The 27485-nt window shown below is 30.5% G+C and overlaps 2 protein-coding genes across 2 annotated transcripts; both read left to right on the top strand.

Moving 5' to 3' along the window:
• The first annotated feature begins 187 nt into the window (after nt 1–187).
• Nucleotides 188–2507, top strand: PE11 (pectinesterase 11). The gene is made up of 5 exons (XM_078295614.1): nt 188–411; nt 589–748; nt 993–1181; nt 1544–1785; nt 2233–2507. Exons 1-5 carry the CDS (start codon nt 206–208, stop codon nt 2420–2422), a joined length of 987 nt encoding a protein of 328 aa, XP_078151740.1. The 5' UTR covers nt 188–205; the 3' UTR covers nt 2423–2507.
• Nucleotides 2508–13964: 11457 nt separating this feature from the next.
• Nucleotides 13965–17652, top strand: LAC11 (laccase 11). The gene is made up of 6 exons (XM_078295476.1): nt 13965–13985; nt 14175–14326; nt 14794–15038; nt 15490–15618; nt 15809–16732; nt 17339–17652. Exons 2-6 carry the CDS (start codon nt 14181–14183, stop codon nt 17467–17469), a joined length of 1575 nt encoding a protein of 524 aa, XP_078151602.1. The 5' UTR covers nt 13965–13985; nt 14175–14180; the 3' UTR covers nt 17470–17652.
• The last annotated feature ends 9833 nt before the right edge of the window (nt 17653–27485 follow it).

Below are 27485 nucleotides of genomic sequence, written 5' to 3'. Positions count from 1 at the left end.
CTAACTTGAAACAACATCAATTGCCAATTGACTTTCTTCGAAATTATAACATGCAAACTATAATATGTGCATGCTAAGTCATAGTCTCCTACACAAACACTCTTTCCAAAATTATTCCTATATATAACCCTGATGCTTTGGCCAACCAATCAAAATCATATTATTAATTAATTACAACTATTACCAGTATAAAGATTTGATAGCTATGTGGAGCATAAAATTACTTCGTCTCAGTTTGTTGGCATGTTTTGCCATGACATGCTTAGAAATTGCTTCTGCATCTAGTGCTGTGCTTATAAGAGTTGATCAATCAGGAGATGGCGACTACACAAAAATACAAGATGCCATCGATTCTGTGCCATCTAACAATTCAGTCCATACTTTTATTTTATTAGCTCCAGGGGTGTATAGGTAATTTTTTCTCAATCAAGTTTTCTCACTGCCTTTTTCTTTCATTCTAATCGATTCTGTGCAGCTTTTTTTAAGTTCTTTCAGAAACTCTTTTCTTCCATCTGTTCGGAAATAATATGCCATCAGAAATTTGTATGTATATGATTGATTGACAAATGCTCTGTATTTATGTTTCAGTGAGAAGGTTGTGGTACCAGCAGACAAACCTTATATCACATTGAGCGGTACCAATGCGAACTCAACTATTATTACATGGAATGAAGCTTGGTTCAATCAACAATCTCCAACACTCTCCATCTTGGCTTCAGATTTTGTTGGGAGATATTTAACAGTTCAAGTACAAAAATATTTTTATTTCAAAAGTCTTGCTTTTTCGTTCTTACTCATCTTCTGTACCTATTTTTTTTGTGTCCCGTTATTGGTATTATTTTGATATTGTTTAACAGTATAATGCTTACTTTAAAAGTTACAACATTACAGTGTCATCTGACCCGACCAATTGTTCATAAACTCTTGATCAACCAATTACTCTCTGATGATCAACAACTGTACTGAGAGATTCATATTTGAAAATGCTGTAGAACACATTGGGGCCAAATGGACCGGCAATCGCACTGCAAATAGTAGGAGACAGAGCAGCCTTCTATGCATGTAGATTTTTGTCTTTTCAAGATACATTACTAGATGATGCTGGTCGGCATTATTTTAAAAATTGCTTCATACAGGGCACCACCGACTTCATTTTTGGCAACGGTCTTTCTTTTTATGAGGTACTTAATTTGTTTATATTGTAATTTACAGATTGCACTTGCCTATTGCAGGCTAGTTCATTATAATAATGCAGATTGAGAATTAGACCCCTAATAGGATTAATTTCATAGTTAATTGGGTTTTTTTGTTTTATTTGGGTTTAGATTAGTTACCCGGGAATTACTTCCTATCAGTTCAAATTCAAATGGAAATTTTTAAATTACCAGGCGGAAATTGTAGTATTTAATATGCTAATCATTAAAATGATGCTATAATTTGGGATCAGCAGAGATAAAAAGAAAAAGAAATAAAAAAAAACAAGGGCTAGACCCTTTTTTCTTTGTCAAAAAAAAAAATAAATTAAAATACTTTCTTTTGGTAGAAATGTCATTTGAATTCGATATCGACAAATGGGGGCGCAATGACAGCCCAGAGAAGGTCAAGTGAAGGAGAAAATACCGGGTTTACTTTCTTTGCTTGCAAGGTAACTGGAGTAGGAAGAGGAAGCTTAACTCTCGGCCGACCATGGGGCCCGTACTCGCAAGTTGTGTTCGCATTCAGTTACATGTCTGGCTCAGTTTTGCCTTCAGGCTGGGATGATTGGGGCATTTCTAGTAATCAAAGGTACTTAATCAGGAAATTCAATGATTTATATACTATATTTTTACACTTTACTTTTCATTTCATAATTTTTGCATCTCCTCCAAAAATAACCTCTCCAGTTGGGGCTGCAAATTGACTTCCCTGCTTTATCCTAATATCTTTTTGGATTTAAAGAATTTTTTTTTTCTGAACAACTGAATTTTTGAACTGGGGAATAATTTGATTTCATTTTTTATTTGTCAAATTCTACAATTTTAAAAGCAGTAATGATTTTGTACAACTTTGAGATGTCCCAGTTTCCAGTCAGAAGAGAAATTGTGTTTGACAACTACTTGCATTGTTTTTTTAATTTATAATCCTTTTTAGTCGGAAAAAATAAAAAAAAATGCAATTTTGGAACTTCCATGGCAGGTTATTGTATCCATTACTCAATTAAACCAATAAAATTTCAATTTTGGAATACCACAGGACAGCGTATTACGGGGAGTACCGGTGCTATGGTCCCGGTTCGGACGTCTCCGAAAGGGTTAATTGGTCCCACCAGCTTTCACCGGCTGAGGCGAGCCCATTCATAACCAAAGCATGGATCAACGGCTTAGACTGGCTCAGGCCTGTACCTACTTCTTTCATAAAACCACCACATAAAGGCAAGAGATAAGGAGAAATATATATCAGGGACTATCTTGCATAATGTGTTGTTGCCTGGTATTCATTCCTCATTCAAGTACTTGCGTGCATTCATCTGTTGATTTGATATTGTAAATAATGTGATTGTATTTGTACATACAAGCATAATCTTTATTCTTGTTTTCTCTATTTAGTGCAATTGTTTGTCCAATTCATTTTTTATTGTGATGGCAATTTCCTACTTTTCAAGGGGTGTTCTGTGACTTCATTGTTACTTACTACTGTTGTTTTCTTTTTGTTTTCAAGTATCTTATAGTTTACTTTGACCTAACAATCAACAAAGAATCGCGTAATATTTGATTCAATTAATTATGAGAGAATTTTTTAAGTCGTATTGTAGAATTTTGGGCTGTCAAACTTCATGGCCTTATATCTTGGAAAAAAATTCCAATTTACCACCGTAAATCCTAATAATTCAAATTTTGTATTATCTAATAATAAATATTCAAATGCTCTCCTAGAACAAAATATTTTGTTGTTTCCAATTACTCAACTTGTCTTCTGTTACTCTAACAGATAAGAGAAAAAATAAACAAGTGTGTTCACTAAAGGAAAAAAATGCTTATAATTCATTTAAATAACTGGGAGAATTTCATGTATATTCTTCAAAAGCTATGAAATTACGTAATTCTTCTTCAAAAATTTATAATATAATATTTACTTTTCTAAATTTCAAAATCTCTCAAATTTATCCAATTTGTTGCATTTTCTATTAGGACCAATAAAGTTCTCATTTTATTCTTTATTAAAAATAAAAATAAATATAATTTGTGTAAGAAAAATGTTCAAACTTATAACTAGTTGATTTACGAGAACAAATGATTTATTTCTCTACTTTTGATGTATACAAAGTAGCATTAGATATTCACTTGTGTATGCGTCACAAATAGAAAAATGAATCATTTACCCACACAGACTACCCAATTAAAAGACTTAATATTTCTCTTACACATGCTACATATTTTTTTTATTTGTTTAATAAAGGATAGAATCTGGACTTTATTAATTTACAATGAAAAATTGTTCTGAGTCAAGACCACCTTCAATTCTAGCAATTAATTAATCCGTTCATAAATTGAATAAATTTATGAGTTTTACTGAAATTTAGAAATGATAAATATGATAATATGAATTTTAGAAAAGAAATACGTAATTTCGAAATTTTGAAAGATTTACATGAAATTCATCGTAATAGTCGAAGAAGAGCGAGAAAATGTTGCACATGCAAAAAAACACACTAAAATAATTCCGATATTTTTAAAAATACCATTTTCGGAAAATTAATAAACCAAAACACCATTTTCAGAATTTTTTATTAAAAACAGCATGGCCGCTTCTGTAGAAAGCGGCCACATACAATCGGGCCGCTTTGGTGGGCAGCGGCCACTGGAAAACAGAAATTTTCCTTTTTTTTCCTTTTTTTTTTTTTTTTTGAAAACAGAAATTTTTTTATTATTTTTATTTTTTGTATTAAAATATTAGAAATGTTGAATATATTTATTTGAATATAGATGGAATGCAATATAATTTGATTTATTAGAAAGACTGCAACAAATAACCCGGATGAATATTTTTCAGGCCGGATTTTTCGCGGCTGTAAGAAAAATTAATATATTTCTTTATGTGTTATTGGAAAAAAATAAAAATAATTAGATTTTGAGTTATTGATCCCGGTTCAAAAGTCACTTCTAGGTAATCCAGAAAATATTATGATCCTTCTAGTACATTTAATTTATAAAAAGTTGTATCTATTTTTGAAAAAAAAAACTTTAATTTATTTAATGATTGTTTTTAAAAAATAATTCTCAAAATAGATATAATTTTTTATAAATGAAATGTATTAGAAAGATCACAATATTTTCTGAATTATCTAGAAGTGACTTTTGAACCGGGATCAATAACTCAGAATCTAAACATTTTTATTTTTTTCCAATAACACATAAAGAAATATATTAATTTTTCTTACAGCCGCGAAAAATCCGACCTGAAAAATATTGATCCGGGTTATTTGTTGCAGTCTTTCTAATAAATCAAATTATATTGCATTCCATCTATATTCAAAAAAATATATTCAACATTTCTAATATTTTAATACAAAAAATAAAAATAAAAATAAAACATTTCTGTTTTCAAAAAAAAAAAAAAAAAAAAAGGAAAAAAAAGGAAAATTTCTGTTTTCCAGTGGCGCTGCCCTCCAAAGCGGCCCGATTGTATGTGGCCGCTTTCTACAGAAGCGGCCATGCTGTTTTTAATTAAAAATTCTGAAAATGGTGTTTTGGTTTATTAATTTTCCGAAAATGGTATTTTTAAAAATTTCGGAAAATAATTCATTGTCAGATTATGAAATGGACAATGATGTATGTTGGGCCGTGATGCTAAGGCAATTAAGAGGCCGAGATTTGGAGGCATTATATTGGGCTTCAAGGCTTTTAATTAAATGGCTCCATCTACTGGTAGACTTGGGCCTCTATTTTTCTTTTTACTTTTTTCTTTTCAGGCGCACAGCGACACACACATCTGACATCTCATAATTATGCCCTAGGAAGGTATTGGCCAATTGGCCTAGACAAAAGTTGCTTCAGGCTCGTTCGTCAATAAAAACAAGTCAAGTGCGTAAATTTTATAAAAAATATATATCTCACAAAAATATGAATTTTATGTAACATTATTTAAACATATTTTACACACGTTATATATCCTCACTCGTGAACTAGTCTAAAGTTATTTTGTCGAGACGGTCGATCGAAAACATCTCTCTTCATTTTTTGTTCCCCTGATTGAAGTTGCTATACCATGTCGAAGAAAGTGTTTGTTATTGATAATGGGTTGCATAAGGTCATGTTTGGTGGTGGACTAAAGTTAATGAGATCTAATAACTTGGTTATTCCAACTTAGGTCGATCTCAATTATTATTTGTTTAATAAGAATTTGATGGTTAAAGCATGATTTGATATTACAAATTATTTTGTCCTACAAAATTTGTAATAACAATAATAAAACTATTCTTTGTATTTTTTTTTTTCTTTTCATTTTGATTGAAAGAAATTGTACAAGAAAACGAGTTATGTATAAATTAATTCTATATCTTAGAGAAGCACATTGTATTTATTATTTAATGAATCTTATTTAATTAAAGTTATATGTGTACTAATTTATTTGTCAAAAATGTGTTAGGTTGATGAACAAAAAATTTATTATTTTGTAGTACAATTTAAAAAAAAATTATTTAATTATTTTCTAGATTGCATATTTTGTTGATTTAGAAAGTTATGTCATTTAAATATTGATTTTATAATTGATAAAGTTATAAGTTTCCTATACGTAAATGAAAAAAAATTGTTTTTTATATTTTCTAAAAAGTGATTAAAAATAATAAAAATAATAAAAAGTTAGGCCTCATACTCAATTAAAATTAAACCATCTAGAGAAGTGGTTTAGTTTAGGCCAATTTAGTCTGGCCTAAAAATCAGCTTATTCCGTCTTAGTCGGACTCAATTAAACTATATTTGGTAGAATAAGTGAGGCCTAAAGCCTTTATTCCACAACCAAACATGACCGAAATTAACACAGCATTTTATTTTATTTTGTAAACATTCAAATAGTCGAGGAAAAATTGCAATCGCCATCATAATCGGTTCAATTTTTTTTTTTTTTTTTGGTAAACATTCAAATAATCGATTCATGCTGGCATTAATGCGGGCAACATTTTTTTTTCTGTTGTTATTTTGCAGTTTCATCGTCCAAGATCCGATCATGTGCGCAGAACTATAATTTTTATTCAAGTTGTATTTTTTTTAGGTTTTATTTATTAGCGATGTTGTAGTTTAATTATCACATTGTGGCATGTTTTATTTATTTAATTTTAATTTTTAATCAAGGTAGATTTTTTATTAGATTGAACATGTGCATTGTCTATTTATTAAATTTGTTTTCGACAACAAAATTTAAAATGGTTCTATGATTTCTCCATTTTATTCAATTTTTTACAATTAAAAAAATCCTTCAAAATAGAACATAGCAGAACCTCAAAAAAAAATATATATATATTACACAATGGTCCGCATTCCCTAGATGCGGCCTCCAGAAAAGGAGTCCGCGTCTAGGGGATGCGGCCAGGGTATTTTTCAAATTTTTAGGATTTCGTAGTTATTTGGTTTTTTTTTTTTTTTTGGAATATGGTATTTTTAAAAATTTCGGAATATAAAGGCTATAGAGCCGTTGGGAAAATTATAAGCTATACAATGGTAACTAAGAAAAATGGGGAAAGCATGTGGGAGTGTAATCTGTAAAAGAGACTTAGTTTTTAGTCGTATTGTAGAATTTTGGGTGTCTCAATACCTTTATCTTGGAAAACATTTCCAATTTACCACTGGAAAAGCTTATAATTAAAATTCAGTATTATACAATAAAGTTAATTATTCAAGTGCTCTCCTAGACCAAAAGATCCGGGAAAACTCCCATTATTCATTCCAATTACCCGACTTGTCTTTAATTAGTCTAACACAGAGCAAAAGGAAATATAAAAAGGTGTATTCACCAAGGAAAAAAGGATGCTGATTGTATATTTAAATAGTTGGGAGAATTTCATGTATAGCCTTCAAAAACTTGGATATTATGTATTTCCTCTTCTAAATTTCATAACAATATCCTTCTAAATTTTATGAACTCACAAATTTACACAAATTGCAATATAACTAATCAAAAACTTGGATATTACATATTTACACAAATTTACATATTCATTAATTTATCTCATTTCTATTTTTGAAATTATCCTCTTGTTTTTTGCTACTATATGGCAATCATTAAATCAGAGGGTGACTCTTGCAGTCAGTGGCGAAGCTAAAAAATTTGTCAGAGGTAGACGCATATTTGTGGCATGTAGCAAAATCTAATTTAAACAAAAATACAAGGGTATGAATAAGCAATGTAGAAATGTATTATTGTAAAATTTGCATGCCTCTCTAGGGAGATTCAAAACTACAGAAATAAATAAATTAATGAATAAAAGCACAATATTTTTTACTATAATATTTGGTTGATGCTAGATCAGACTATTGCAATAATATATTAGAATTAACAAGTGACCTAGGAGCCTTGTACAATTTGATATGACAGTAAATTCTTTAAACTATCTTGATTTGTGATTGCTACTATAATTCCCCGTCCAATAAAAAAGAAGTCATCAAAAGCAAAAAATGTTGGCCTGATACTGACATCGAAGCAGTATTATTACATTTGTTATACCAACTAACATATTTTGTTTCATATGAAACTAATAAAATATGATTTCATATAATTCTGTAATGATTGCTTACAATATATAAATCATATTGTGTCATATGAGTCTATAAAAGGAAAAAGAGAGAAATATCAATTGAACTTGACAAATTTAATATAGTTGTATGGCTATAAATCCATTAAAATTTATAATTATTGCTTCTTGATTTTGTTATTTTCTTTCTTAAAAATTAATCTTCTTCATCAAAGTGAAAAACTAGCTTTTGATGTCGATATCAGTGGTGAAATACAGATAGCAACTTATGCTACTAAATTACCTTCAAAATTGAAAATAAAAAATGAAGCAAGAACTAGAGTAATTGAGAATTAAGATGGATAAAATAAAAATTGAGAAGATGAAACAGACCTCTGCTCTGATATCAAGAAAAATCAGATATCAATGACCTTGATTCAGATTTCCATATTTTGATTGAAAAATAAATTAGCAACGAAACCTTACTATAAATCAAATAGAAAATTGACTTCAGTAACAAACAAATAATAATGAAAACCTTTTTCGAGAGTATACAGGCAGAGATCAGTGGCTAGGGCTAGCGGGCACAGGTGGCGATCAGCGGGCACAGGCGGCACTCCTTCTCTTCGTGCACTGGCTATCCTTTCTTCTTTCTCCTTCGCGTAGTGCATAGGGATGCGTACTCTCAGCACAGCGGAGGAGGGTTACTTTTTTTTCTGAATGACCTCCCTTATTTGGGCTCTGGATCAAGAATAGGCAACTTCATTATTCAAGGATAAGCAAGCTCAGTAAAAAATCCGGTCCAAAATAAAAAATAAAAAGTATTCAGGAGTAGACAAGTACCTACCTCTGTTGTAGCTTCGTTCTTGCTTGTAATATATTTTTTTTCCAGATAAAAATAGAAGTCCGCCTTTAATATAATAATTAAAGAGATTTCAGTCAAATTTCAAACCTACAATTTCTCAACGAAATGCATTACACAAGATTAGTTTTCGACTTTTGTAGCTTACTAATCTTGACTTTTGTAGCTTACTTTGATGGTGATCTTCGGAACAATAAATTGTTATAATTGAAATGACAATAATGTACTCTTGTATTGGTAGGGGTGAAATAATATGGATAATATCAAATTCGTATTCGATTTGTATTCGAAAAATTATATGTGGATATTTGATATCCAAATATCTGTATAAATATGGATACTGATATGATTTTATATTTCAATTAGAGGGTTCAAATGCCTCCATGTTTTTGTGCCTCCATCTCTCTCTATCATTGTCAAAGTTCAAACAGTCGATCCGAACCGCTCAACCTAACCTCCATACTAAAATATGTTTGGAGACCAAATTTTATATTTTTAGAAAAAAAATTACTATTTTTTTAGATAGGTACAAAATCAGTAAATCTGAACCATCTAAAAACAGTATTTTTGTACCTATCTAAAAAAATAGTAAAAAAATTCGTAAAAATATAAAATTTGGTCTCCAAACATATTTTAGTATGGAGGTTAGGTTGAGCGGTTCGGATCAACTGTTTGAACTTTGAAAATGATGAAGAGAGATGGAGGCATGATAGAGGCATTTGAACCCTCCTCTTTCAATTATTTGTATTCAAATAGTAGATATATACCATATATTTTAATATATAATTAAATAAATATTATGAAAAATTATGTTATTCACTATTATAATTAGATAAATATTATGAAATTTGTATATTTTAATAGTTTTCATATTATTTCAATAAATATTCGATCTGATCTGATCCGTATTTGTATCTGGATCCATCTGATATCCACTCTGCTTCATATTCGAAAAAGAAAAAAAGATATTGATATGGTTGTAGCACTATCCGCTCCATATCTGCTCCGTTTTCGCCCTTAGTATTGGTCATGGAAGGAGAAAATTTGAAGAGAAATTAATAGATACCAACTTCAGCCGAGTGGTTATCTTTATAGGGCTGTTCAGCAAGACTTCTTAATTCGCACTTAGACTAAGTCTTAAAGAGGCTTAAGGAACTGATGTTCAGTTGTCTTAATCCGTGAATAATAGTTAAAGAAACTTAAGAAAGATGTAGAAGTGCCTTAAGTTATGAGCAGAAAAAATTTGAACAAAATAAAACTAAAAGAGATAATTTTAATTTGTGCTAAAAAAATCGATAAAAGAGACTATAATATTTTCAGAACTAAAGAAGCCTTGCCAAACAGTCCCTCAAAGTTCCAATAGAGAAACACTATGTACAAGTGATAAAATAATAATCAACCTATAGGTGGGGCCATTAAATTAAAAGCATTGCAATCCAATATGATGCCTCTAAATCTGGGCCTCTTAATTGCCTGAGAATCTCGGCCCAGCATAATTCGTTGTCCATTTCATAATCGGGCAATGAATTATGTAAAAAAAATTTAATTATTTGTGCTCCATTTGATCGCTCTTCTACGACTATTGTGGAGTAATTTCATATAAATCTTTAAATTTTTTGGGACTACGTATTTCTCTTCTAAAATTTATAATATCATATTTATCTTTCTAAATTTCAGAAACACATAAATTTATTCAATTTATTATATTTGTTTTTATTAAAACTCATTTAATATTTATAAATTATAATTTTACTCTTTATATAATAAATAAAAAAATATATATAGCATGTGCAAAACTCTTCAAATTAGCTAGTTTGTGAGGATATATGATTCATTTTTCTATTTGTCACACACATCATTGTATACTTAAATGTGACATTGTATGCAAAGAAATAGATCATTTGTCTTCGTAAACCATCCAGTCAGAAGATTGAATTTTTCTTACACATAATTATCCAGTAAGATGATACCTACGTTTTATTCGGCCTTTTTTTTTAATACCCAAAAAAAAAATTATAAAATAACCTCCGATTTTCTTTTCTTTATATATATGCCCCGACTGCTAGGCTGGGTGGTGGGCGAAAATTCAAGCAAGCCGCCTCATGCCCGGGCGGTCCAACTCTATACCAACCCGCCCCAGTTTTTTTATTTTAGAAATCTTAGTATTTTGATTTAAATAATTTTGTGAATAAAAAATTGTTTAGAGTGTATGCCAAAAAATAAAACATTTGACATATTTATGAAGTGATGTCGTAATTCTTTATATACAAATACATATATACATAGGCTGTGGCTAATTTGCTGCCGGCAGCATTTTAGCCGGAGGTGCTGCCGCCTTTTTTTATTTTGTGATATCCAAATAACAAATCCAAACCGTTAGATGTTTAATCTATATTATAATCTACTTGGAGACCAAATTTTACATTTTTGGATTTTTTTTTTTTTTTTTACTATTTATTAAGCTGGTTTGAAAACCGCTGATTTCAATGCTGCAGAAATTTACTGAAAACAGCAGTTTTCAAACTAGCTTAATAAATAGTAAAAAAATTCAAAAAAATGTAAAATTTGGTCTCCAAGTAGATTATAATATAGGTTAAACATCTAACGGTTTGGATTTGTTGTTTGGACATCACAAAATAAAATAAAAAGGCGGCAGCACCTCCGGCTAAAATGCTGTCGACAGCAAATTAGCCGGACCCTATATACATATATACATATACACATATACATATACATATACACATATACACATATACACATATACACATACACATATACACATATACATATACACATATACACATATACATATACATATATACAATTTTTTTTTATAAACTCATTTATTTATAATATATGTATATATGTATATATTATAAATAGAGTAGAACTAGGGTGCTCTTAAGTTCATCAAAGTTTTGGTGAGCTTAACTCTAAAACTCATCAAATCGATTTCAAACGACGAATCCGAACCGTTGAAACCCGCCTACCTTACGTGTGATGCATCTACATGTGAAATTTTTAAACATTCGAATTAATTTAGTATAAAGTCAAGCGGTCAAAATTAGAAGGTTAATAAATTAATTTTAGTGCATTCATTTTTTGAACGTTTTTGACCGCTTGACTTTATACCAAATTAATTCGAATGTTTAAAAATTTCACATGTAGATGCATCACACGTAAGGTAGGTGGGTTTCAACGGTTCAGATTCGTCATTTAAAATCGATTTGATGAGTTTTAGAGTTAAGCTCACCAAAACTTTGGTAAGCTTAAGAGCACCCTAGTTCTACTCTTATAAATATATACATATATATACATGTAGAGTAAGGCTACGCTACTTCGTGAATTAAACGGGGCGTTTTAATTCGCGCTCATATCTCTAGTTTTGAAGTCCAAATAGCTGATCCAAACCATTAGATATTTAATCTATATTAAAATGTGCTTGGAAACCAAATTTTACATTTTTTTGAATTTTTTTACTATTTATTAAGATGGTTTGAAAATCGCTGTTTTTTAATACCTACCGTCGAACGAAAACTTAAATTGGATTTTTGAGGCTCCAAACGATATTTTTTTTAATTCTGATGCTTCCGATACAACGATTCCTGATGTACCACTCAGGCAAAATGGATCCGTCTCGTCCTCTCCTTTCCGAAAAGTGCTCATATGCGTAAATTCGAGTTTCCTAGCCAAAGTTATGGCTGTTTAAAGTTTTTTTGAAAATTAAATTTTGAAAATTCATAACTGACTGTAGAAAAATCCAAATAAGTTGAAATTTATATCAGTTCTGTGTATTTTTGAATGCTCTACATGCTGGTGCAATTACTTTTGCAGTTTTGTCCATGTATCAGTCCAAACTTGCTGATTTACCAGGAAATGTCAAATTTGATATTTTTAGTGCATTGCACTATACCAGTGGCCTTTGCCTAGCGCTTGGCTGCTGAGTTTGGACTTCATACCATACCAGAGGTTAGTCTAGGATACTTTGTGCATGGATAGAGATCTAATTTGATGTTTGAACATATTTTAGTAGCTCTAAACTACTGTTTTAGTACCATAAACAAAGAGAAAAAGATCAACAAGCTGTCAGACCTTGGAAATTTTTGAATAAAAACCAAGTTCTTAATTAGTGTTATATTTAGACTTGTGACATCCAACTGACAAATAAAATCAAAGTTCACCAAAAAAAAAAAATCAAAGTTATAAAGAATTACGACATCACTTCATAAATATGTCAAATATTTTATTTTTTGGCATACACTCTAAACAATTTTTTCTTCACAAAATTATTTAAATCAAAATACTAAGATTTCAAAAAAAAAAAAAAGTGGACCGCCCACCCCTGTGGCGTTTTTTTTTTTTTTTTTAAAATAAAGGGGTGGACCGCCCACCCCTGGGGCGGGTTGGTATAGGGTTGGACCGCCCGGGCATGAGGCGGCTTGCTTAAATTTTCTCCCGCTCCACAGCCCAGCGGTCGGGGCATATATATAAAAAAAAAAAAAAAAATCGGAGGTTATTTTTATAAATTTTTTTTTGGTATTAAAAAAAAAGGCCGCGTTTTATTACTGGATAATTTTGTATACGTAGGTATCGGTCTTCTGATTGGACGGTCGAGATCCAAACATAAATTTTCTGTTACCTTATAAGGTGATATGAATTCCTTAACTGTTGGGGGCGTATTCACCGGTCTTATTTTTTCCCTCCCGCAATCCCTCTTCTCAAAAAAAGATTGCTTACGCTCTTCTAATTTAACTAAAAAATAAAAACGGTGGCACGTAAAATGCGAGAAGCAAAGTGCGTAATGCTTTTCGAGTACACAATATATAGCGTTCTTAATTGCTAGTTAGGCGCCCTTGATCAATATAAAATCAAATTATTTATAATGTAATTTATATAGCTAGATAGAATATTATCATTATTGGGTCGTTTGCTCAAGTCGTAATTCATCCCAAATATTATAGCTATTTTTTATTTTTGTTTTTATTTGTATTTGTGTTTTATTATTTTATTTATTTAATCTTTTTCTCTCTGTGTTTAGGCTAAATGGGGTTCAATCACTGTTAAAAGTTCAGGCTAGATATCAAATGGGGGTATAGAAGTTACCTTGAAAGTTTTCTTCAACTAAGGTTTCAGTCACCTTTCCCTTAGAAGCATCATATTCAAGCCAAAAAAGTATTATCACCTACTAACAGAAAGATGTCTAAGGCACCACATATGGTCGACCATACAATTTTTATATATATGTAATAAGATTGTATCCTAGGAAACAAACATACACACAGACTCACCACATCTGATACAATCAAAAGCATACCAGAAATGGCTTTTTCCATCCAGACCAGTACACTCTTTCTTGCTTGTCTACTTACATTTTGTATAATTCAGGCTCGAGCTGACATAAAACGATACCAGTTTGATGTAAGTGACAAATTTTAAATACAATTTTTAAAGGTGCATGGTCTTGAATTGGGTACCAATTTAGTCAAGGTTTTGCATCACTTTTTAGTATAAACATAAGATGCCCATTAGATAATTAAAGTTTGAAAAAGCAACCAATGCAATAATAATTTGGTACTGTTTCTGAAAAAAAATTTCTTTGGTCTACAGATTGTGATGTCAAATATTAGTCGATTGTGCCACACGAAACCGATCATTACCGTGAACGGAAGATTTCCAGGGCCCACAATTTATGCGAGGGAAGGAGATCGAGTGATCGTCAATGTCACAAACCATGTGCAGTACAATATGACTCTCCATTGGTAGGATGATCTTTTATTTAAATTAATCAGAATCTTGCATGAATATATCCTTCTGAAACATTGCCAAAATATATATAACAAATTGTACATATACTTTTAACCACAATTAAAGGAACAAAATGGACATTATTACGCACAATTGTTTAACATATATATGTAGCCATGTAGGGAGTTGGAGTATAATTGATAGTAAACAGATATAATCTTCTTATGAAAATCGCTCTCATACATCATTTTTGTGAATAATTCATATTTATTGGATCTGATGATTATTCCATATTATTGGAGTTTTCTAAATTAACTTTTATTATGGCTCATATTTATTTGGTAATATTTTTTACTAAAATTGGACAGTAGTCTTCCAACCGAAGAAATTATTTATCACTTATACCCTTTGTTGATCGGACGGTTCAAATTAACTACTAAATTTTCTCACTTATCTATACCCTTCTCGCATACTTCTCCAGGCATGGATTGAAACAGATAAGAAACGGATGGGTCGATGGGCCGGCTTATGTAACGCAATGCCCGATCCAAACCGGGTCAAGCTTCACGTATGACTTTAACATCACTGGACAAAGAGGAACTCTGTGGTGGCACGCTCACATCATGTGGCTGCGTGCAACCGTGAATGGTGCAATTGTGATCATGCCGAAAGCCGGAGTCCCTTATCCTTTCCCAAAGCCGGATGGAGAACCAGAAATAATATTAGGTTAGTTCTCACATCAAGGAAACCGATACATATGCGGCGGAATAATTTTGCTGTTTGGCATTAGAAAAATGTTCAATATAGCCTCCTTAACTGAAGTAATAATGCAAGGTTCATAAGATTTCTTACGGAACTATTAATATTAATTTAGCTTTCAAAACGTACAGCAGTATTAGAAATTAGAATTGGAAAACACAAGAACAGTAGAAAGTAATCATTTTTTTACCAGTAAAACACAAGAATAGTAGCACATAAAGAAAAATTAGAAAATAAATAAAGAACATGATGAAGTTTAGATCTCTTGATGCAGAACGATCGAGATCCAGAGATCAATACTAATGAGGTCTCAGATGTTCATTTTGATCTGATTGTATAATGAATAGAAACTTTCTGCAAACAACCTTACAGTTTCCTATAATACCTTGTTATACATTTTTGTAATATTAATTTATAGGAGAATGGTGGCATAAAGATGTCGAAGTGGTGGAGCAACAAGGTAGCATGCTTGGATTGGCACCAAACATGTCTGATGCTCACCTCATCAATGGCAAGGCAGGACTCTTCTTTCCTTGCCGAGACACGCGTAAGATTTTTATTGGTTTTAAAATCTAAATTTTTTTTTTTTGGCTTTCCAAAAGAAAATAATCAGATGGGCTCTTTAATTTTGCATCTCCATGTAATAAAATTGCAAAGTTCTGGCAAATTCTGTTTATATATTCCACTCCTGATTAATTAAGTTTCAATTATCAAGCTCTGTTTTATATACTTCCTAGATACATACGCACTAGAAGTCGAACAAGGCAAAACCTATCTTCTTCGAATCATCAATGCAGCCTTAAATGATGAATTATTCTTTGCAATTGCGGATCACAACATGACAGTTGTCGAAATCGATGCCGTCTACTGTAAACCGTTCACAACAAATGCGATATTATTGACCCCTGGCCAAACCACAAGTGTGCTGCTCGTGGCTAACCAAGTAAGCAGTCGGTATTTCATGGCCACCCGAGCCTACAATGATGCCCCCATACCGGTCGACAACAAAACCGCAACCGCCATTTTACAGTACAAAGGCGTACCGGTGACTGTACAACCGATCATGCCTCAGTTACCTGCACCGAGCAATACAAGCTTCGCCATGGATTTCAATGCGAAGCTTAAGAGCTTGAACTCTCCACAGTACCCGGCAAACGTGCCGCTCAATGTGGACCGGAACCTTTTTTACACTATTGGAATGGGTTTAAACCCGTGCCCGACTTGTGTAAATGGGACCCAGTTAGCCGCATCCCTTAACAACATTACATTTGAAATGCCGCAAGTCGGATTACTACAAGCGCATTACTTTGGCACTAAAGGGGTGTTTACACTTGATTTCCCAGACAACCCACCCGTCACGTTCAACTACACAGGAGCGCCACTTACGGCGAACCTCGGCACTTCGCTTGGGACACGGCTTAGCAAGATTAAGTTCAATTCAACTGTCGAATTGGTTTTACAAGATACAAACCTTCTCTCAGTTGAGTCTCACCCGTTTCACTTGCACGGGTACAACTTTTTTGTTATGGCAAGAGGAATTGGGAACTTCGACCCGGCAAAGGACCCCGCAAAGTATAACTTAGTTGACCCACCTGAGAGAAACACCGTTGGTGTCCCAGCAGGAGGTTGGGCTGCAATTCGGTTTCGGGCAAATAATCCAGGTAAAGTACCACAAAATATTAAAATTTTAAGGAGTGAGGTTATGGTACTATGCATAGCTCATAATGGTTTGTACTATGGATCGCTCTCTCTATTTTCAAAGTCCAAACAATAAATCTAAACTTTTCAACATAACCTTCATATAAAAATGTATATGTACATCAAATTTTATATTTTTTAGAATTTGTATACTATTTTTTTTAGATTGGTAGAATATCACTTGATCTAAAAATTCTACACCAAGACCATTCAAAAGTAATGATTTTCTATCTATCTAAAAAAAAGTAAAAGAATTCTAAAAAAATATAAAATTTAGTTTGCAAGTATATTTTGATATGAAATTTACGTTGAACAGTTTAGATTGACTATTTGAACTTTGAAAACGAAAATATTAATCGTTAGCACGGACCAATCTGCACTATGCATGGTATCATAACCTCACTCAAGTTAAGCATTTAAAAAAAGGTTTGTAGTAATTTTATTTCAGAATATAAGAGTGGTGAATACATACAGGAACTATATGAACTGAAAAAAGAAGATAAAAGTAAAATCATATCTTGCTCTGGTAATAGATTCACTGACGATGCTGTATATGATCACTGATTTAGGTGTTTGGTTCATGCATTGTCATTTGGAGCTCCATACAACATGGGGTTTGAAAATGGCTTTCTTAGTGGAGGATGGCACCGGCTCCGATGAATCGATCTTACCACCTCCAAATGATCTACCAGCCTGTTGATTGTTGATTAATTTGCTTGTTACATTTCCCTTTTTTTTTCCCATTTATTGCATTTCCTGCCAAAATGGCAAGGATTGTATATATTCATGAGGTTTAATTGAATTATGGCTCCACAAATAAGGGCCTTTGTTTCAATATTAGGTCCAATTTCGGCCCATAATTGTATCAGAAAAATTATGTGCAGTATTCAAACTTTCAAAACAAGGCTGCTTGTCAATCATGACAGATTAATTCCAATTTGAGCAAAATTGTATGAACAAGAAATCGTGGGAGCATGCACTGCATAATGCGTAGAGTACAAACTTTAGGTACTGTTATGGATCAAAAGAAACTTCAACAAAATTCTGAACCTTCCTTTATGTATGTAACTATGTATCAATGCTTTACAGTCTATTGCTTTATTGGTTGGCATCGTATTCCAAACAAGCTAGTATGATTTTGACCCCACGGCTAGTAACCCCTTTTCTTACAAGTACAAATTTTGGTGGTTACTTTTTGTGAATGGAAATACGCCTCCTAAGTTCAATTTTTTTATTTTTTTTTTAAACCAACTTTTTAGCTAACAAATTGATTGTTTTTCTTCCTCCAAAAATAGTAAGGACTGAACCAAAATTTCGGTCCAAACATGCGTTGATCAATACTTTAGTTCAGTCTCTCCCCTTTCACACCACCACACCGACGACTACATAAGATTTCAAAAACTAGGGGGACCAAATCAAATATCCTTTCGCCTCCCATATTTGGATTTCAAAAGCTGAGTAACTAAATGAAAGTGTCGATCAACCTCCATACTCAAAACTTTTTTGTGCTCCAAAACGTGTATTGATGTGAAAGAGGGGAGATGGAACCAATGGTTCGATCACTCCATGCTTGAACCAAAACTTTAATTCAACCCTTGCTATTTTTGAAGGAAAAACAATCAATTTGTTTACTGATAAATCATTTTTCATTTACTGAAAATAAAATAAAAATTCTAAGTTTACATTTTCATCATGCTTCAATTTGAAAGAAAGTAAAAAATGATTTACAATTTTTAAGGATATAGAAGTTAACTAACAGTTTCAATGTATGTATTTTATTGTTTATGTGCGATTAAACAGAGATAAAATTAGAAAATTTAGTTAGAGATGTTGACACTTAAAATGCATAATTATTAATTTGTAGTTAGTGAGATTTGAATCAAATTCCACTCAATCCCAAAATAGAGTCCTAACTACTAACTTACAAGCACATATCTAATATTTTACAAGGAGAGACTGAACTATATAAAAATTTAAAGATTAAAAATTAAATTAAATTTCAATATACATGATTAAAAAAATTCAAATTATCAGAATGATTTAGTACTTCTGAACTAAGTATAGATCCGCACCTGCAAGTAAATGATATAATTTCAATTTTTGTAAGATGGAGACGAGCCGATTTTTTTATTTTTATCCAAAATTTAAATTAAATTTCAAAAATTAACCGGTTTGGCTGTGAAATTTTAAATCTACCCAAACCGGTTAACCGTTAACCGGACCAAATTTCCGGTTAACGGTTAACCAGACCCTGGGTTCGGTTAACGGTTTAGCGGACCAATGGGTTCGGTTAACGGTTAACCGGACCCTGGGTTCGGTTAACGGTTTAGCGGACCAAGGGTTCGGTTAACCGTTTAGCGGATCAAGGGTTCGGTTAACCGTTTAGCGGACCAACACAATGGGTTTGGTTAACGGTTTAGCGGACCAAGGGTTCGGTTAACGGTTAACGGTTTTAAAGATTGATGGACGGTTCGGTTAATTTTTGAAATTAAATTTAATTTTTGGATATAAATAAAAAAATCGGTATAATTCTTCAAACCCACATTTCAGTAAAATATTTTTTATTTTCTGGCAGCTACAGGCTACTTAATCATTTCAGTAAGTACTACAGGCTACTTAATCACAAAACAAACATAGAGTATATGAAAAATTGTTGTTCTTGTTTTTTTTTACAAATTAGTGAATTACAATTAAACTATAATGATAATTTTTATATTTTATGTTAGATATTGAAGAAGTCTTCATCATTTTCTCCCATGGATGAGCTTTCTAAAAAGACTTACAAGCAGTGGTGAAACCACATTGAATCAAAAGTAGACAATTGTTTATTTTTTAATTGTAAAAACTGAATATAGATATATCATATATGTATAATCGGACTGTTGCTTACTTCTAAATAAAATTTTATATATTTTTGGACAACCCATAGTCTGAATTGATTAATTTACGACAATCAGCAACCCGCTTATCTTATTAGTAATTTTTTTGACCTATCCCTGATAAAAATCCTGACTATAAATAATTTTATATGCAACGCATCGTAAGTAAAATACATTAATTTTATCTCTCATGACAAAGTTAACTCGCCTTGATGAACTAATTTTATATTATATTTCTTTAATTACAATTTTTTTAATTATACAGTTTTCACTTATTTAATATAAAGAAATTAATCACGCACTCCCTTATCTCTGATTTTTTTATTTATATCCGAAAATTAAATTTAATTTCAAAAATTAACCGAACCGTTCATCAATCTTTAAAACCGTTAACCGAACCCTTGGTCCGCTAAACGGTTAACCGAACCCATTGTGTTGGTCCGCTAAACGGTTAACCGAACCCTTGGTCCGCTAAACCGTTAACCGAACTCAGGGTCCGGTTAACCGTTAACCGGTTTGGGTAGATTTAAAATTTCACAGCCAAACCGGTTAATTTTTGAAATTTAATTTAAATTTTGGATAAAAATAAAAAAATCGGGGAGACGAGCCTTAAATATTTAATTGTCGAAAGACATAGGTGAGTTAATTAATTAAGTAAATTATGTCCGACATAATAATTAGAAAAGCCTTCTGAAGTTGGTTGCTCAATAAAGATAAAGATTGGATTATATATTTCACCAGATTCTCCGCCTATTAATTTAATGAATATACAAACACCTCCATGACTTTAGCCAATCAAGTAATATTAAAAGAATGTTGATAGAATTATTTTATTATTATATATAACTTGGAAGTAGCCACAAGCATGAAGGAATTTTTTAATCGATCATAATTTTTTTAAATGAACGATAACAATGTTTTTATTTTTAAAATTTTTAATAATTTATATTTATTTTTTCAATGCATAAGATTCGCGTCCTGTCTATGAAATATCTTAATTTTTGCTGAAGTATTGATGACATTTGTTTCAATGCATGTGCTAACAACTTTATTGAGTACTTGTTCTCATAAGTCTTTCGTTAACGCATATATTAAGGCAGCTATCATTCGTCGCTCAAAAATATTAATTTTTTAAGAGGTCATAAATTATGTGTTACACTTAAATAAAATATTTTTTTAAAAATGATAAATTATGAAAACTTGCGTTTAAATACATAGTAGCATGTATTTAGAATAATGGACTTAGAATTGTTAAATATTTAAAATAAAAATAGTGATGTCATTCATTCAAACAACCAATAAAAAGTAAATTTGAACGAAATGACTCTCCATGCAATGCAATGACAATGTCGGGCAATAATTAATGGGCCCACACGTATGTTGTTTCTGGTGTTGTTTATTAGCAGATTGGTATTCGAATTGAACAATTATTTATTTAGGTGGTGGCCAGGTGGGGCACAACAGCTTGAGTTGTCACAGAAAAACTTGAGATTATATAATTCAGAGTTCGTAACTTCGTATTGTAAAATCAATATTTACATGGGATGGTTAAAATGGCTCATGCCTCGTGGTGCTTTTTCAAAATTTAAATAGTTTATCCTTGATATAATTTTTATATTAAAATATATTTGGAGATTATATTTTTCGTTTTTTAAATTTTTTATTATTTGTTTAGATAAGTAGAAAAATATTTTTTTCTAGATCATTCAGAAACTGTGATTTTGTATCTTTTTGAAAAATAGCAATAAATTTTATAAAATTATAAAAGTTGGTCTCTAAATACATTTTAATATGGATATCATATTGAACGGTTCGAATCGAATGTGTAGACCCTGAAAACAGAAATAGAAAATATTAGATATGATGAGACATGAAAAAACATAAGATATTTTAACTATGCTCATATTTAGAAGAGATAAGTTTGAATGCATGCTAATATCACTTATTTAAAACAAGTTATTTTCATAATATGATCTCAATACGTTTATTTTTTTTTGTCGGGTAGGATAGTATTGGATTAACACTATTTTGTTAATTAATTAATATTGAGTATGGCTAATATAACATCCGTGTCATTTCAGTTTATATAATACCAACTCCAAAACCTATCAAATCGAGTTCAAATGGTGAATCCAAACCGTTCAAACTAATTTACTTTATGAGTGATGTGTTTTCATGCAAATTTTTTATATTTTCGAGTTATTTTAGTATCAAATCAAGTGACAAAAAAATTGAAAAATGAATGTATTAAAATTAACTTAAAAACTCACACATTTAACCGCTTGACTTAATACCAAATGAACTCAAAAACTTATAAATTTTACATGTAAACGCACAACTAATAAAGTAGATCGGTTTGAACGGTTTGGATTCACCATTTGAACTCGATTTGATAGGTTTTGAAGTTGGTATTATATAGACTGAAATAACACTGATGTTATATTAGCCATACTCATTAATATTTTATTAAAACAACGAATTAGTATTACTATTTCAAAAGGAATATGATCCAAGCATTATACTATTCCGAATAGTACATAACTAATACTCATTAAAGAAAGTTGTTTCATGATGAATGAAATGAATACCCACATGCTACTTTCAAAATAAAAAATCCTTGCTCGTTCTTTCTTCTAAAGTTAAAAAAAAGATTTTTACTTAACTAATAAGAAGTTGGCATGTAAGCTACTTTATTAATATATAGCTTAACAGCCACTGCTAATTAAGTTTCCTTACACACACACACACACACAAAAAAAAAAAAAACCGTAGCATCTGCTATTCAATTTTCTGATCAGGGGATTGGGGATGAATTGGGGTCATCTCTTATACCGCATATTCAATTACTAAATTCAAACCGATGTTTTAACTTGATACGAATTTTAAAGCAGACTATCTATTTTTAAATAGATATCAGATTGACTTTGATCTGACTGGAAATAAATCTGAACCGTAAACTTAATTATGAGCTCTATTTATGCGGTACCTGAGACCATCAAATTTCCAATACTGTTCTCCTTTATGCAACATAAATCTCCAATACTGTTCTCCTTTATCATAGATCAACACATATATTTGAGGTGCTGTGCATGAGCATGACAGCATGAGCTTCATTTCCTCAATCTAGGTAGATGTAGCTAATCTGTCTCTCACATTTATAGACCATCAAATTGATAAAATTTAGTGTGAAAATGGCATAGTTCACGCATTTTATCAATAAGATCAGCCCATTTCACTTTCATGATTTAGCTAAATTATAATTTTTTTTTTTGGCCTTTTCTTTTCGTTTTCCTTTTTTGCACATCGCAAAGACTTTAAGTTTATGTACTTAATCAACTAAATAAGAGTTAGTCCCTTATTTTTTTTCTTAAAAACAGAACTTTTTATGTTGGAAATATATTAAATGTTTTCTTGGGAAGGAGAATGATGTCAATTTTTTTAATGCACTGGAAAAATATATTTGTATGCATATCTTAATTTTTAGCCACAAAAAATGTCTAATCTGCATACAAATTTTATAGAACCGAATCCTTAAAGAAATTGCCTAAATAAACCAAATGATTTCTACAAAAGTTTCATATATTTTATTCTTTACAAAAAACTTAATACATTTCTACTAAAAATAAAATTCTGCTCTTTTTCTCTCTGCGTCCGAACCCTGATTTTCAAAAAATTTAACAATATTTTTTTTAACAAAGTTCGACAACATCATACTTATTTCTTGAACTCATGCATTAACAAGTCATTATGAACTCATGCGTTCAAACAATTAAAAGCACTAAAAAGTTTTGAGAGTACTGAAATTCCTGACTGAACGCAACCTATGTGTTTATAATGAGTTGTAAACACATTCATGATTCATTTCGCGATTCAACATGCATTCAGATTGGTTTATTAATAATTAGTTGGATTTTAAAATAAATTGTTATTAAATATGTTAAAATTGGAGGCATGACAAAATCAAGTCACTAGAAACTCTTTTAAGTTTGTCGAAGTCTTTAATTTATTCAACTATCATATATAAAAAAAAAATCATATAATACGTTTTTTTTTAAATTGTATTACTGTATAGATATTATAAATGTTATAATAAATATTAAAAATAAGAAGGCACATGATCTCCTTATGAGAAGTCATGAGTTCTAAACCCAGATGTGAAAAATCCTTTATTATATATTACAAAGATATTAAATAGTTAGGTGACTTGACATCCGACCTTTACTCAAAAAAAAAAATATTAAAAATAAGAAATTATAAATTTTGCAATATAAAGATAACTGAATACGGATTTAGGAAGAAATAATTAAAAAATAATGTATATAACTCGTGCGTAGTTTGAATTTAAAATAGGCTAAATTGAATGAAATTGAAGTTTAACAGTTATGTGGAGAAAAATTATAAGTTTTGAGTTACTGCAATAGGGCAAATTAAAGCGACCCCAGCGGTGGAATTAACGAAGAAATTGTACTTTCTTTGGTGGAAGCGGTACTTGTTTGTTTCTGCCTCCATTATTAGCCACCTCGGTAGATCTGGTTCGTAAAATGTTAAATGATAATTATTATGGAGTGTGATATCTGTGATTTCAGTTTGTATAATATCAATTTCAAAATTTATATAATTAAGGAAAAATTGTCAAAATGCCACTCTAAAATTTTCAAATTGTCAAAATGCCACTCTAAACTTTGAAATTGTAAAAATGTCACTCCAAACTTCATTAATTTGTTATTTTGTCATTTATACTCAATTATTATACTATTTTTTATTACAAATTAACTGAAAAATACTGTTTTGAAATACGTATTTATGTATGGGTTGTGCAATTCTGAAATACGTATTTCAAAATAGTATTTTTTAGTTAATTTTTAATAAAAATAGTATAAGAATTTAGTATAAATGGCAAAATTAGGAATTAATCAAGTTTAGAGTAGCATTTTGACAATTTCAAAGTTTAGAGTGGCATTTTAATCATTGGAAGGTTTTGGAGTGGCAATTGGCAAATAACCAATTTTCCCTATAATTAACTACAAATAGTGAATTCAAATCATTCAAATTGATCTACTCATAATTTATAATTTTTCGTATTTATTTAGTATATCCAGTTAAACGGTCATATGTGAGTGTTTTTAAGTTTTTTTTAAAATATTTTTTAATGCTTGACTTGGTACTAAAATAAATTAAAAAAATAAAAAATGTATATGTAAACACATCACTTATAAAATAAATTAGTTTGAATGGTTTAAATTAGCTATTTGGAATCATTTGCATGTAAACCCTAAACGTATCATATTTATTACTTTGGTCAATAAGGAAAATGTTACCATGATATAGTAGGGATTTTTTACTTCTATTTTCTCGAATAATGGAAAACAAGTTATGTAACAGCTGAGGTAACTCAAATTCTAAGTTTAGATCTGGACTGTACGATTTGTTTTAGCACAAATATTAAAGGAATTGCGTACATTATATTTCGGACCAGATTCATCCGGATTTTGATTGGACAGGTCGGATATAAACTCAAAATTTGAGTTACTTTAGAGGATCCGAACTCAAAATTAATGGGAATTTGTATAAAATTTTGAGTTATGATCAATACCGTGTGATTTAAGATTGCACAAATATTAAAGGTCCCGTGCTATAGCCGTTGACCGTATTAGCCTGGAATTTTAATCAGACATTCTAGAGATTAATTCAAACGGGGCATTAATGCAGAGAATGTGGATTCAATTAATGGCAGGTTTTTACGAGTGCTTGATATTTTCTTTTACATTTCTTGCGTCTCTCGTCTGTTTCAAGTGTTGTAAGGTTTGTAATATTTCCCAAGTTTTTAGTCAGCTATTACCCTGTATATATACCATCTTTCTTTCTTTTTTTTACAGGGGTATGCATGTTATTTTTCTTTTTACAGGGCAAAAATGTTTAATTTTCTCCTTCAACGATTGCTACCTTTGAGGAATCATTCAAATCAGAATATTCACCTCCATTCCGGACAAAACCATCCAAGGAAAAAAGGTTTCCTTTTTGATGATGATGAATCTGTCCTTACCGAAAGAACAAAAAAACATTAGTGCAAAGAGAGTTTGGTCTAACATCTCCATCAAGAAAAATTTCCCTACATAAATCCAAATAATTCGGTGTCCGTACAAACAGCATAGATTTGGAAACGAACCAAGCATGAGTTCATTGAACAGAAAAAAAAAAAAAAAACTTATAATTTATAATGAAATTATGTACTGGGAGATAAATCCCTCTCAAGAATAATGACCTGCCAACCGCAAACTAAAAAAATGTATAACAATATAATTCACACATGTATATTTTTTTTGTCATAACTAATTCCACAACTTGGATCATAAAGCATGTCATGACTTAAATTGTACTACCAATTGTAATTCTGTCATGTATTATTTAAAACTCAGAAAAGAAAAATAATGCAAAACAAAATTTGTCTAAGCCTAGGCTTCAATATCTAACATGAAAAAAAAAACCATTAATATTCAGACTTATTATTATATTTCTTTATTTTTTTAATCTCTCACATCTCATTAGGGGCGAAGATAGACTTTCAAATCATATAAAATTTTCACAAAAAGTATGAAGATTACTTTTATAATATACATAATATTTTACTTAAATTATATAGCAAAATCATGTCTAATTATAAAAAATTTGAAAATTTTATGGAGTAACTATCGTCTAAAATAATGTAATCGAAGAGTTTAGAAACGGACCGTTTGATTTGAATTATATATTTAAAATTCGGATCTATATAGAAATTTAAGAAGTGATTTTATTATGATTCATGCCAATGTAAAATGAATAAATCGGATTCGAACTTCAACAAACAGTTACATGGATGATATGAATTCACCAAAATGGACCCAAAAAATGAATAAAGAGACTTCCGATACCAAAATTTTGTTATTATCATAAAGTATCACACATTTTTTTTATTTATATTTTAAATTTTGAAATCTAAATTCTTATTCAAACTTTTAATTTTATGCATTTCCACGAGATCATTTTATGTGAGATTTTATAATTTCTAAAATTCGGAATAAAATATTAAAAAAATAATGATTCAATTAAATATAATCTAGTATACAAATTTGAAACTAAAAATTACAAAAATTTACATGGGTCCGTCCCTCATAAAAAGGAGACAAGATAAATAAATTGAATTCTAATTTTGAAATATAGACCGAACGTATCATTGAATTTATTTTATTATTAAATGGTTCCATATACTCCGATATTTTTTTAGAAGCTATTTTTGAAAATTAAACCTATGTCTATTAATAGAGAGACAAAAGTTCATGTCATTGCACTAAGCCTGTGACTCATAACGTATCATTGAAAACTTAAAAATTGAAATTTTGAAGAAGTAGTATTGGCCGATTAGTGCTACGCATAGCACTTTGCCTTATAATTAATATACATGAACTTGAAGTACAAATAATGTTTGAAATTTGCAAATAAAAAAAAAAAAAGAGAGATCCTCCCTGTGTTCCAATAATTAATCTAATATTTAAATGAAGAGGGTTCAAATGCCTTCATTTTTTGTGCATCCACCGTGCTTTCATTTTAAAAGCGTTAATAAATCAAAATTTAAATCATAAACATCAAAATAAAACCATTAGATGTGATCTATGTTATTTTATCTATGTATTCATAAAAATATATATTACATTTTGATTTTGTTTTTATGTGAATCAATCATTTGAAAAATCAATGTTTAGAAATTATCCACATTAGTACACTTTTACAAGCTCTTGATGACAACAAAAATAAAGTTGAAATGTCATAATTTTGTACACGTGTATAGATAAAATGATGTAGA

The sequence above is a fragment of the Carex rostrata genome, chromosome 30 (assembly GCF_964058835.1).
Source record: "Carex rostrata chromosome 30, lpCarRost1.2, whole genome shotgun sequence".
NCBI classification, from domain to species: domain Eukaryota; kingdom Viridiplantae; phylum Streptophyta; class Magnoliopsida; order Poales; family Cyperaceae; genus Carex; species Carex rostrata.
This window is presented reverse-complemented; position numbering and strand designations above follow the sequence as displayed.